Source organism: Lepisma saccharinum, assembly GCF_977018435.1.
Source record: "Lepisma saccharinum chromosome 15 unlocalized genomic scaffold, izLepSacc3.1 SUPER_15_unloc_1, whole genome shotgun sequence".
NCBI classification, from domain to species: domain Eukaryota; kingdom Metazoa; phylum Arthropoda; class Insecta; order Zygentoma; family Lepismatidae; genus Lepisma; species Lepisma saccharinum.
The window spans coordinates 2480643-2495200 of NW_028142892.1; the positions used below are offsets into that span (position 1 = coordinate 2480643).

Consider the following 14558-nt stretch of genomic DNA (forward strand, 5'->3'; position numbering starts at 1 on the left):
TTGGCAGAAAAGGAACCTAAAACAACCTAATTCATTGAACTCGGAGCATTTCTGATATTCTCTTTGTTCCACGTATTCTCCCTTAAAGAAATCCTAGATTACGGACCTTAGGAACATGTACAGAATGAAGATAAAACACGAATGCAAGGCTGATGTCTGTATGAAAGTATAATTATTAACAGAATCCAAAAATTAAATAAAATCTAACACTTAAAAAACATTAAACAATTTAAGACCATGAGGAACAATTTCCGCCAGGCTCTTCCCTCCAGTCAATGTTGACAATTTATCTCTATTTTTGGAATATAATTAAGCCTTGTTTCCATATTAAAAACACTAAGTTGCTGTTCCTCAGACGAAGACCCTGATACAGGGTCGAAACGTTACCTGTTAAGTGTTTTTATCTTAATAAACTGCCTTGGTCAGCAACTTAGTTGTTTTTTGACTGTGAACTGAGGCGTCTGCCCCTGTACCCCACTGTGATGCCATCACTGTATCTGGCCGACATAGACCAACTTTTGCATTGAGTGATATTATTATATGGGCTGCGTCGCCCCACCCCTCTTACCTCCACAGCTGCTTTTATATAGCACCGTGGAAATGACATAATATTGTTATCCGGGAATCCTCTCTTTTCGATTTCATACCACCATCGGCGAGATGGGTGCTACCGCCAGAAAACGTAGAATAAATTGTCATTATTTTAAAGTTAACGCTAATAGCAGCGCTCCCACCCCTTTGGCACTTAAAATTACCCTAGGAGGCATTTTATCCAGCCTTCGTAAATCTAGCTCTTTGAAAGTCAGTTTTAACTCAATTTAATGTGAAATTTAGCTTTTTATGCGCATCAGATTTGGCAACACTGTCAGGATGGCCGTAGGAGGCAAGGGGAAATGCATTGCATTTATGGGAGTATTATTTAATTTGTTCTCTTGGGAATAACAAACTTCCGATGGCATAGAAAATATATATGAACGGAAAGAGGGCAGTTTGATGAAGCTTTTTACCAGCGGAAGAGTCGAAACTTCCATTTGATTAGCTGAAACTTGAGGTTGAGTTTTTTTCTCCATAAGGAATACATGAGATTTTGAAAATTCTCACTCCTCATATTTTTCAAGTATCGTGTCTAGCTTAATAACACTGGGGAACAAAAAAAAGATTTTATTTTGCGGCATAAAGTTTAATAACAGTTTCAGCACACAAAACAGCTGTTATTGACAATTGTATGATTGGTTCAGTTGAATTGACTCCAGTTATAAAAATAAACACACCATGGAAAATATAGGAGGTAAAATTACTCTACGCTTTTCTCGGTAATATCAAAATTTGATAATGGGCTGAAATTCCCATAATAAACTTATTTATTTATTTGTAAATTGTTGCTAGGCAACTTATGAAGCATTGCTAGGCAATATATCGGACACTCAACAAACCTTAAGGAAGAATACCAAAACATAAAAATGGTTTTAGAAAAAAAATTGAATATGCTGAACATAAGTGGCTCGTGTGTGTGGTTTTGAAGATGGTGATTTTTTTACTAGGACAGCAAAGTGGGTACACAAAGTATCCCTGTTTCCTATGTTTGTGGGATAGTCGTGCTAGAGAAAAGCATTGGACGATAAAAGTTTGGCCCCAAGGGAAAATATTAGTGGGAAAAGCTAATATCATTCATGAACCGCTGATAGATAGGGACAAAATCATCCTTCCGCCACTGCATATTAAACTTGGGTTGATAAAACAGTTTGTCAAGGCCTTAGATACAAGTGGTGATTGTTTCAAATATATATGCCACACTTTTCCAGGACTAAGTATTGAAAAATTGAAGGCAGGAATCTTTGACGGACCACCACAAATTCGTACACTCATAAATGATGCCAATTTTACAACTTACATGTCTTACATCGAATCTGAGGCCTGACTGAGCTTTGTGTCCGTCGTCAAAAACTTTTTGGGGAATCACAGAGCAGAAAAGTACCCCGATATAGTTGGAAATATGTTGAAAAATGTTGAGAAATTGGGAGCTAATATGAGTATGAAGATACATTTTCTACATAGCCACATTGACAGATTCCCTGAGAACGTTGGTGATTTTAGTGAAGAACGGGGAGAAAAGTTCCATCAGGATATAAGGATAATGGAAGAAAGGTACCAGGGACGGTGGGATCGTCACGTGATGGCCGACTACTGTTGGTGCTTACAGTACAGAGGGATTGTCCTCAAAAACAATACAGCAGGAAATCGTATAGAAAACGTTTCACATCGTTTGTTACTTCATTGTGTACATATTTTCTTAATTATTTTGATCATAGGCCTATATAAATTTATTTTTATAATAATGATTGTAATCACAAAAAGAAATATTAAATTGTTGTTGGAAGTTCATTTATATGTATGTCTTATGTTTCCGCCATTTTGGTTTAGTTGCATTTATTTCATAAATTAGAGCCAATTCAGGAAATATATTATTATATCATTATTCAGCAGCATGAAATCGCCCTAAATTAGCTCTCAAACACTGTGTCGCAATTTCACTGTTCCCCAGTGTAATCTACATAAATAAACGCTTTCACTTGCAACATGGGGAGAAATTCATACTCTTGCATACGCCCAGATTTTTTTAGTAGCACACATGGTGCGTAACTGTAACTCCTCACATTAAACTATTTTGTAATCTCTCTCTCTCTCTATTTATATATATATATATTTATATATATATACGGTATGCGAGAAAATATACAGTACTGAAACTCGCGCATCTCGAACACGTGGTTGCGTTTGTCGACGGGGCATAGCTCCAGCTGCACGTGTTCGCGGTAGTGAAAAAGAAGTTGTGTTGTGCTGTTGTTCCTCGACGGAGGAAGAAGTGTTCATAGTTGAGCATTATTTCCGCTCATACGGAAGCGGTCGTGAAGGTGGACCGAGTTTGAAAAAGATGACTGGTCTATATGCAACCCAAATGACAATCGTCCACTCCACATGCCCTAACCTAACCTAACCTTAGGTTTCCTGACAGTTATGCAACCCAAAAGGCATGAATGTTATTTGGGTTGCATATAGACCAGTCACTATATTGTAACATGTCTTATACTTTTGTTCATCTTTTCATTTCAGTACTGTATATTTTGGCGCATACTGTATATACCTAACCAACTTCCTAAAAACAAGTATTTTCATTTTTCTTGTTTACTTTCCCCCTTACATGTTGGCAACCCTTCACGATATTTTGTCCATTCTCGTATATTAAGAACATTTATATTTTTTTACATAATATTAATTTGTATTAGTCTATATCACACTATTTTTTTGTTAGTGTGTAGAGGAGCCTTTCTTTCTTCACTTTTTGTTTGTTTGTTTGTTACTTGTAGTACAAACATTTAGTATGTATTTGTATCCATTGGGGTTAACTGTAGAACAGCCGCAGGCTGAACATCGCCCTTTAATGAAGGAAGAATTGAAATTGAAAAAAATATTCGGATCTGGCCCCCCTCTCAAAATAATCCTGGTACTGACCTGGGAGAGGTTTACCGAGCCCATTTTGCCAGGTAAGTAGGCTGAAACCGGGCCATTTTTTAGCAAAATGCAGAGTTTAATTTAGATGACTGTAGCTCGGAGGCTAATTGTCCTAGACGGACGAATCAGGTACCGCTATAACCATATAAAATTTATGCACATTGAGTTTATAATATGGATGCAGGGGGGAGGAACCGGAAAATTCCAAAATTTTTGAAGAAAAATGCCCCTTCCACCCCTCTCCGCCCCTGGACAACAAAGTACAGGACATTGTCAAAATACACATGGAAATGATCGCTGGCATGTCTGGAACAAGAAAATAATTCCACTATTATGATATGAACAATACAACACGACTTGTAACCCCAAAACGATATGTCTGTACGCCACTGAGCCACTCAGCCTAATGCGCAGTTACCTTGAAACGACTGTAGGTCCGAAGCTAATTGCCCTAGAAGGACGAATCAAGTACCGTTATACGCGGAATGAACCATACATTCGGACTATATAAAATTTATGCACATTAAGTTTATAATATGGATGCAAGGGGGGGGGGACCGGAAAATTACAAAATTTCTGAAGAAAAATGCCCCTTCCACCCCTCTCCGCCCCTGGACAACAAAGTACAGGGCATTGTCAACATACACATGGGAATGATCGCAGCAAACTATTTTCAAATTGAGGTTCAACTGCACTATTGGCACTATTGTAGTGGAACAAAAATTCCAGTTTTTGTTGGGCACAATGCTTTCTTTCTCCAGAGGAAGCAACCACAAAGAAAGCCGCCATTTTCCCGCCTTTTTATGGAAGAAGAAGACGTGCAAGAGTCCTTACGGTGCAATATATGTGTTAATAATAATATATAACAAACAAATCGTAACTCCAAATAGAAATATCGACATTATGATACAAAAACTACGACCTTGTCGAGGTATCTATATATAGATAGCTGGTAAACAAAAGGTGAATATACGAGGGAGAATCAAATGAAAACCGCAAAAGTGCCATTAAAAATCTGTTTTTCTTTCTAGGCGTTTCGAAATTTGCAGATACAGTCCTTGACGTCTTTCCGAACTGGTAGTACGAAGCAGTGCCGGTAGGTGGGGTTGGATGTGAGTAACAGCTGATTCAAGATGGCGGCACCACTACGCAGTTGCACCAAGCAGGAGCAGCGTGGAGTTATTCTATTTTTATGGAGTGAAGGTGTGAAACCGGTTGATATTCATCGGAGAATGCAGACGAAGTATGGGGACGCCTGTCTGTCACAGCGGCAAGTCTACGATTGGTGCAAGAAATTCGCAGAAGGCACGACTTTATTGACTGATGCTCCCCGTCCGGGCCAGGCTCAGCGAGTTCTGACAGAGGAGTCCATAGCCGCAGCAGATCGGCTTATTCAGGAAAACCGGCGTGTCACCCTGACTGAAATGGCTTCTTTTCTGAATATGAGTTTCGGTTCTGTACAATACATAGTGCATGACGAACTCCGCTACAGAAAAGTGTCCGCCAGGTGGGTTCCTCGACAGATGACGCAGGAACTGAAAGTCCGTCGGGTTGATGCTTGTCAAGAGCTGCTGAGGCGTTATGAAGAGGAGGGTGAGGATTTCCTAGCTCACATTGTCACTGGGGATGAAAGTTGGGTGCACCATTTTCAACCGGAGACGAAACGTGCAAGCAAAGAATGGCGACATTTGTTTTCGCCGAAACCAAAGAAGTTTCGCAGCCAGCCCTCTGCAGGGAAAGTCATGTTGACTTTATTCTGGGATAAGAAAGGTCCTATTCTGGAACACTACATGCCCCCACGTACGACAGTGACTAGTGCCACCTACACTGAGCTTCTCAAGAACCATTTGAGGCCAGCGATAAGCACAAAGCGAAGGGATTTCTGAGTGCAGGTGTTTTGCTTCAACATGATAACGCCCGTCCTCATTCTGCTCGTGCAACCATGAAAACCATCGATGACCTACGGTTCAAGTGACTACCACATCCGCCATACTCACCAGATTTGGCACCATCTGATTTCCACATCTTTGGTCCATTAAAACAGGGCAGAGTTTCAAGTCTGATGAAGACGTCCAATCGGCGGTGCACGAGTGGCTACACAGTCAACCGAAATAATTTTTCTCACGCGGTATCGAAGCACTACCTATCCGATGGCGTAAGTGCATTGAACTGGGAGGTGACTATATAGAAAAATAATGTACAACTAAACATAATCCCTGCATTAAAATAGTGGGAAAAAATTAATTGCGGTTTTCATTTGATTCTCCCTCGTATGATGCATACATGATGCACGTCAACATTTTATCGCCATGATTTGACAACTTTCTAGAAATTTGTGCTGTAAATTTTAGCAGACGTTTTGCTAATACTAACAACTTTTGCTTTGTTGCACCTTGTGCAGGTCTTGAGTGATTGGCCAGTGTTATCAGCACGCGAGAGGTGATATTACAAAGCCCTAATAAGCAGCACTGTCAACCTAAAACTTCTAAATGGAAAGAAACTATTCCGTGCAATTACAATTCTCATTAATAAATGTGTAATATTCACGAAATGTAACAAGGAAACCCAATGTGAAACTTCGAATAATGACGTGCAGTCATTTCACAGAGATCGAAAATTGCCCAAGTCAGGCCTCCATCTGCGAAACACAAATGCCATTTTGGAGGTACAGTAATAAATGTGTATTAATATTTGACGTGCGGAACTGATTGACTGTCCCTCGCAGTAGGCGAGAAGATTTTTTCCCCCATTACTAAAGAGTGGTTATTACATACCGATTAAAACGGAACGTAGTCATATTATGTAAAAAATCCGTGACAAAGCTCTACAGAGCTTAAAACCGCCATTATAACTCATGTCCTGTCCTCTCACTCGCTGACATAGATGTTCTTCATGAAAGAAAAAGATGCCCTATTACGAATCTCCCCCCCCCCCCCCCGAAATGGTTCCGTAGCACAGAGAAAATTTTTAAAATAACTCACTTGCCCCTTCTTTTTAAGGGTGAAAATGCCCTTTTTTAGCGTTCCTACAGCAACATCCGTTTCCTAGGGGCGAAATCCGGCATTTTTTCTCATACTTTATGCTCGAGATCAACGACAATGAAGATGATTCAATTCCAAGTTAGAAATCGTATACCCCAAGTCTTCCAAGCGTCAACAGTTCGGCATCTTTGACATAACCCCAGAGGAAGCAGACCAGAAGCGTATCTGGTTTCGAGCCACCACCTGTTTTTCTGTAAAGCGATGTTGTCACTTTTGCCTGCAGTGTTTAGAGATCCACTCATTCACTGTGACGTTTTACTCCCAAGGTATAAAAAAATAATAGCACAACACAATAACACAACCTAGCAAAGATAGAGAACGACAACCTCGCGTATAGACATCTCTAAAGAAACTGAATTAGCAACATTAGTCCACGTGGACTTGACGAGAGCAGTCATTTCTTGGACGGACGCTATTGGTGGGATAGGTTTCAGGGGACGATTTATTGCACTCCACGTGGACCTGACATGTGGTTGTTAGGGGGGGGGGAACTGATCTTTCGGAACTCCCTTTGAAGTAAAGTGAGGTTTCTTTGAGGACCAGCACTATACATTATTGACATCTACATAAGAAGATTCAGTGCAAAGATTACACAACTATATACAACTTAGAATTTTAAAAATACGAAAGTAGCTACATCATGGTTATTTGAATGAAACATACTTTCGTGTTTGTTGTTGACCATGGATTTGAATTTGAATTTGAAGTTAAAATTTTGGGAGCGTCAGCACTTAGGCTATCTTGCTCCCGTCACATTATACGGGGGCCAGCCCCTTATCATTACAAATAACAATTCTAACGTTGCATAAGTAAAAATCTTAAAATTTTCTGACTTCTGTTAAAAGCTGAGGCTGTAAAGGGGCACTCAGCACACACAAGGACAATAAACAGGACAACACAAACAAAATTATACTGGACATAGTGCCAGTCGCCAGAGCCTCGTTAGTCTTTAGTCCAGGGTGCACTACGTGGAGGTGAGGTTGACTTTTAGGCGCCTATGTGGAAGGTACCCCTTACACCCCTGTTGACCATGGAAACGGACGTTGCTAGGGAATTTAAAGAATGGCTACTTTAGACCTGAAAAGTACGGTAAGTGACTGGTGCTTGCAATTTCGTATGGGCCTATTGAATTTGTTTATGTAAGACATTGTGAAACCGACAGCACTTACTCAGTTTATTATTAAGAAATAAACAAAAATGATTGAGTATTTGAAGAATTATATGAGCACAGAACGTTGAGTTCAAAACTTCTGATGAAAGCGAACGCACTCACCTCTTTCCCTTCCTTTACTAAGGGTCCCGGGTTCGAATCCCGGTCGGGCTTGGTTGTTTGTGAATGTCCATTCATCAATTTCATCCTTTCATCACTCATCCTCATCTTCGCAAATTAGCCAAGAGGCACAAAACGCGAAGTAAAATAAACTAAATCAATCAATCAATCAATCAATCAATCAACCTTCCTTTACTACTGCATGTTGCGTTTCCAAAGTCATTACGAGCATTAGGGAATTGCATGTCTAACATGCGAGCGCACAAGGTGTGGCCGAAGGTCACGTCGAAAGTGTGCGAGTCGTATTCCTAAGCCTTCCAAGTGTAGTCTATCTGCAACTTAGAAGGCTTTTGCTTTTATGATTGCTATGCAGTTGACTAGTATTTATTGGAACAAAAATTACTTTCCTTGTTCTGTGTTTTCAGGGTTTGCAACTGAACCATCGGAGGGAGTCTATCACACCAATGACGAGCGAAGTCTCGACGCCCGACACCAGGCTCTACGACAGCTCCCCCACCGAGGACCACGTCGAATTCAAGAGCTATCCGTTTGCCCTTGTTCTGAGGCTTCGTATTTTGCAGGTAAATCGTTATAGTGCATGGAGAAAAAAAAAGTTTCCTCAGACCACAGACGTGTACTAGTAGATCGGAAATAAGTTCACAGTTGAAGTCGCACAACTTGCTTGTGTAAGGACCATGGGCCGGGAGGGGGAAAGGGGTGCTTCGACCCCCTGGTAATTGCAGTAGTTTATTTCAGGCTACAAAAAATAACAGAACTCTTATCTTTATTGTTAATATTAAAAAAAAACTTCATAACATAATAACTAAAGTTGAAACAGCTCGAGATCGAAAAAAGTACTGAATAATACTAAAATAACGTTATATTTTCAAACAATAAATGTTTTAATAGTTTCCAAAGGTTTAAAAAATATAGTTTTTTTGTGAGAGGTCACACAACTTTATGAGTAAAAGTTCTTTCCTTTCCTTGAACGAGGTGTGTAAACGTTAATAATAAAATACAACTACTTTCAATACACTAACTGTATCAAATTGAAAAAACAAAATTTGTTTAATTTTTTTGTGGAAACTTATTTCAATTTTGGCCTAACATGTTTTTCTCTGTTAAATTCCTTAGCAGTTCTCATAACGCCCCGTCAACAGTCTTGTTGACAAACTGAAGCGATGATTTATCATTCTGCACCTACATCTGTTACCGAGTCTGCCCTGTCTGTCAATGTGTCAGATATTACGTAAAATTAATGAAGCAACGGACAACGAACCAAAAGAGTGAATTGCGTCCGAGAGCCTTATTCGGTTGTTTTCATCCACATCTAATAAATTGAAGTTTCTGCTGATGCTTTCTGCCGATTGACAATTTGGATTACCACCGTAAGTCCTTACGCCAGAAATTTTTGTAAATGGGTCAGACCATTGATAAAACTTGATTCTTGATTAGTAGGAATAATAATTATTATTATTACCACGGTTATAATGACTATATTAAAATAATTATAAATTATAAACTAATAAAAATTAATATTTTTCCAAAATTATTATCATCATCATCATTTTGTAAATGAGGAGCCTAAGCAACGCTATCCAGCAGATGAGTTAATATACATCACAGCTAATTTCCATTTGAAAAGTTGAAAATAAATTCACGAGTTACACTGTTCTAGAATGCATGGTGAATATCTAAAGCTGTTGCTTGTTAAGCTAAGACTTATCCCCTTGTACTTGTACACAGTACGATATATCAACTAATTTTCGTTCATCACGAAAAATTAATTCTTCTTCTCTTCTTTCTAAAGTAGACATCCCAAATATAAACCTCCCCCCTTTCCACAGGCGTACAAAATGAGCAGTAATGGCCCCTGCGAAGAATATGGAGTTCACATAGCCAGGCCCGTAGTCAGGATTTTTTGGGGGAGGGGCACATCCCTTATCAGCAGAGGTGTTGTCAGAAATATTTGTAGAGGGAGGAAGACCATTGACAAAACTTGATTAGTAGAAATAATAATGACAATAATAATTCTTACCATTTCGCAATAATAACTATTATAAGTTATTAAAAATAAACCAATTTTAGTCCAAATTTATTGTTTTTGTTATTATTATTATTATTACATAAATGGTGCTACTCGATCGCACAGTAAGAGTGAATATCCAACACAAGTGTTTGTCCATTATTTTTCTTACATTTTGTGCAATTAGTATACTAAAATTCATAGTTATTGTATTTCGTTATTACGTTTTACACATTCCGTTCAAAAAAGAGCTTTAAAAATTAGTGGCAAATTTTATGAAAGAAACAATATGCTGACCAAGGCAAAATTTATTTTATTTAAAAACATAAACTAAACGTAACGTTTCAACCTTCTAGCAAGGTCTTCATCAGACTCTGCATTAAGTACAAATGAAACAAGGGGAGTGATTTTTTGGGTATATATATCTTCCTGTTTTGTACCTTGTTACATTTGTACTTGGTGCAGAGTCTGAAGAAGACCTTGCTAGAAGGTTGAAACGTTACGTTTAGTTTATGTTTTTAAATCAAATAAATTCTGCCTGGCTCAGCATATTGAGTTTTTTGTATCATGGAAACAAGGCTTAATGGTGTTATAATTGGGCAAATTTTACTCATAAAGTTTATATTGTGTGACCTCTCACAAAGAAAACTATAAATTTTGAGAGCTGTGAATTAGGGATGGCCAAACGGATCCGGATCCGAAAAATCCGGATCCGAAAATTCCGGATCCGGATCCGGATCTGAAAGTTTCGGATCTGGATCCGGATCCGAGAGTTCCGGATCCGCGGATCCGGATCCGAAAGTTCCGGATCTGGATCCGGATCCGAGAGTTCCGGATCCGGGTCTGAAAGTTTCGGATCCGGATCCAAAAATTTCGGATCCGGGTCCGAAAGTTTCGGATCTGGATCCGGATCCGAAAATCCGGATCCGGATCCTAGAGTTTCGTATCTCAATCCCATTATAATATTACCACACCTTAGTCCTACAAGAATTTTTTTCAGTGTTGTTCCTAAAATACTTTGCTACGCATCGGCTAACACACTCGTGCACAAATTTCCGAAGTGATTTTGTAAATGCCATTGAAACGAATATGTATTCATTCGAATGTATTGGAAATGAAAACACACATAAATGTGAGACATTCCATTCCAGGATGAAACCTTTAACACATATAACAAGATAGAAATGTTATACAAAAATTATATAATTGTTCTACAGTTACAGTTCAACAAATTAAAATAAAACATTATAATATATGCAGTGTTAAATAATTACAAAATGTAAGACTAACAAGGGAGGTTATCTAAGTATCCCCCTCCGATTTCCATGAAACTTGGCAGGTGTATAGTGGGGCCCAAAGGAAGAATTACGTGTTTTTTTGTTTCAGCTAAAAAACGGTTTTAGGGGGCAAAACCCCTCAAATGTCAAGATGAGGACAAATTGAAGTGAGGATCTGACCCCTGTGTCTTTCCGATTTCCATGAAACTTGGCAGGTGTATAGTGGGGCCCAATGGAAGAAATACGTGTTTTTTTGTTTCAGATAAAAAACGGTATTAGGGGCCAAAACCCCTCAAATGTCAAGATGAGGACAAATTGAAGTGAGGATCTGACCCTGTGTCCCCCTCCGATTTCCATGATACTTGGCAGGTGTGTGTATAAACGGGCCCAAATGAAGAAATACGTGTTTTTTTTTGTTTCAGCTAAAAAACGGTTTTAGGGGGCAAAACCCCCTCAAATGTCAAGATGAGGACAAATTGAAGTGAGGATCTGACCCCTGTGTCTTTCCGATTTCCATGAAACTTGGCAGGTGTATAGTGGGGCCCAATGGAAGAAATACGTGTTTTTTTGTTTCAGATTAAAACGGTTTTAGGGGGCAAAACCCCCTCAAATGTCAAGATGAGGACAAATTGAAGTGAGGATCTGACCCCTGTGTCCCTCCCATTTCCATAAAACTTGGCAGGTGTATAGTGGGGCCCAATGGAAGAAATAAGTGTTTTTTTTTGTTTCAGCTAAAAAACGGTTTTAGGGGGCAAAACCCCCTCAAATGTCAAGATGAGGACGAATTGAAGTGAGGATCGGACCCCTGTGTCCCCCTCCGATTTCCATGATACTTGGTAGGTGTGTGTATAAACGGGCCCAAATGAAGAAATACGTGTTTTTTTTGTTTCGGCTAAAAAACGATTTTAGGGGGCAACCCCCCCTCAAATGTCAATATGAGGACAAATTTAAGTGGCCATTTGATTTGTGTGTCCCCCTCCGATTTCCATGAAACTTGGCAGGTGTATAGTGGGGCCCAAAGGAAGAAATACATGTTTTTTTTTTTGTTGTTTCAGCTAAAAAACGGTTTTACAGTGCGAAACCCACTGAATTGTCAAGATGAGGACAAATTGAAGTGGGGATCTGACCCCTATGTCCTCCTCAGATTTCCATGAAACTTGGCAGGTGTGTGTATAAACGGGCCCAAATGAAGAAATACGTGTTTTTTTGTTTCGGAAAAAAATTTGTTCTAGGGGGCAACCTCCTCTCAAATGTCAAGATGAGGACAAATTGAAGTGGGGATCTGATCCCTGAGTTCCCCTCCGATTTCCATGAAACGTGGCAGGTGTATAGAGGGGCCCGAAGGAAGAATTACGTGTTTTTTTGTTTGAGCTAAAAACTGTTTCAGGGGGCAAAATCCCCTCAAATGTCAAGATGAGGACAAATTGAAGTAAGGATCTGACCCCTGTGTTCCCCTCCGATTTTCATGAAACTTCGCAGGTGTATAGAGGGGCCCAAAGGAAGAAATACGTGTTTTTTTGTTTCGGCTAAAATACTGTTTTAGGGGGCAAAACCCGCCTCAAATGTCAAGATTAGGACAAATTGCCGTGGGAATCATCTGACCCCTGTGTCCCCCTCCGATTCCCATGAAATTTGACAGGTGTATAGAGAGGCCGTATGCCCCCTGTTTCTTCCTATGCCATATTTACGTGGTTTCGGGGACAGATCCCCACTTCAATTTCTCCTCATCTTGACATTTGAGGGGGGGGGGCTCTATACACCTGCCAAGTTTCATGGAAATCGGAGGGGGAGACTTAGACCTCCCTAGTAAGTAAGTGTATTAATTAATTACAAATCGCGCACGCGAGCACACACACTATATATATATATGTGTATGTATATTATATATATATGTATATTAGCAGGTAACAATATGTTATAAGCACATTCTTACTTTCCAAAGAAGCGCATGTGGGATGGCAAAACGGATCCGGATCCGAAAATTCCGGATCCGGATCCGAAAGTACCTGATCCGGATCTGAAAGTACCGGATCCGAAAGTTTTGGATCCGGATCCGAAAATTCTGGATCCGGATCCGAAAGTTCTGAATCCGGATCCGAAAGTTCTGGATCCGGATCCGAAAGTTCTGGATCCGGATCCGAATCTGAAAATTCCGGATCCGAAAAATTTTAGGATCCGGAACCAATCTACTATGATCCACCCCTACTGTGAATCCATTTATTTATTTGGATTAAATGATAGAATATAAAACTATAATCTGGTTCCTCTATTATATACTAAACTTTTTTCGATCTAATGTTTAATCCTGCTAAGGAAGTAAAATTAATTACCACTATACACTATTTAAATTAGATATTTGTAGAATTTCGGGGGGGTGGCTTCAGACCCCTTAGCCCTCCCGCTGGCTACATGGCTGCACATAGCATGTTTGAGGAAGTCTCACACATGAATATCCAATTTTTTGCAGTTTAGACATAATAATAGTCAACACATAAGACAAGATTCTAATTTGGTAGTATGGGGTAGCTATATTTAATATTTGTTTAATTTTTTTTAAAAATGTGTTGTGTTGTGTAGGGATTACACGCACAACGTTATGTGTGTATTTTTTCCAATTTATAATGTAGGAACATATTTCATTATGCACCATAAAAGTACATATGCCTCTTGTGCGCAGAATAGTAAATAAATGAATGGCTAATGTAAATGGATAATCTCTGAGCATAGAAGTTAGAACAAACTAGTTTAAAACTTTAGTTTCATGCAGTTCGATATTTCGTCACCAAATGAAGGCACAGTGTATTTCGGAAATTTTAGTAAACAAGAATGCTCATTCCTTTAATGATTTGTATTTTGTACAGTGGGATGCACAAGAATTGCTCGGCAAATTGTTCACGATTATTTTAGTTGATTTTTTCTTGCATCCTGTGTGAATTTTTACGTATGCTGGTGCGAAGGTTGTCAGAAGCTCCTTTGGCATTTTGTTTAATTCCTGAAGCTCTCTTTGTCTAAAACAAACATGGTGATGGTCAATTTGCTTGGTAATACTTACGCCTCCCACTGTACAACCCTCTTTCCTTTGTTCCAGATCGTGTGCGGCATATCCGCCATGATCATGGGGACGGTGGCCTTCATCGAGGAGCACGGGGAGCTGAACCTCGGCGTCGGGATCCCAGCGGGAGGAGTCACCGTCTTGGCCGCAGGTAAGACTCTACACACTTTGCTTTGGAATTTCATTGGTCAAAATATCAGTGCCTTTGAATAAACTGTGATCAATGTACGAGGCGTATTCGTAAAGTAAGTACCGTTTGCAAATATTGCCGCTGTAGCGCTGCAGTCGCGACCGTGTGATTCTCGCTGACATCCTTCATCCGTTAGTAAGCCACAGGCAGTCATGGGAGCAGGTCATGCTTTTCCTTCGTAGGTTTATGAAG

General features: G+C 39.6%; 1 protein-coding gene across 1 annotated transcript in view; it reads left to right on the plus strand.

The window, feature by feature from the left end:
- LOC145982231 (uncharacterized) overlaps window positions 1-14558 on the plus strand; it is a 481944-nt gene that overhangs the window by 444509 nt on the left and 22877 nt on the right. The window contains exons 2-3 of the mRNA XM_083115800.1: window positions 8247-8402; window positions 14213-14327. Coding sequence (XP_082971926.1) covers window positions 8247-8402; window positions 14213-14327 — 271 coding nt within the window. The remainder of the gene's footprint in view (window positions 1-8246; window positions 8403-14212; window positions 14328-14558) is intronic.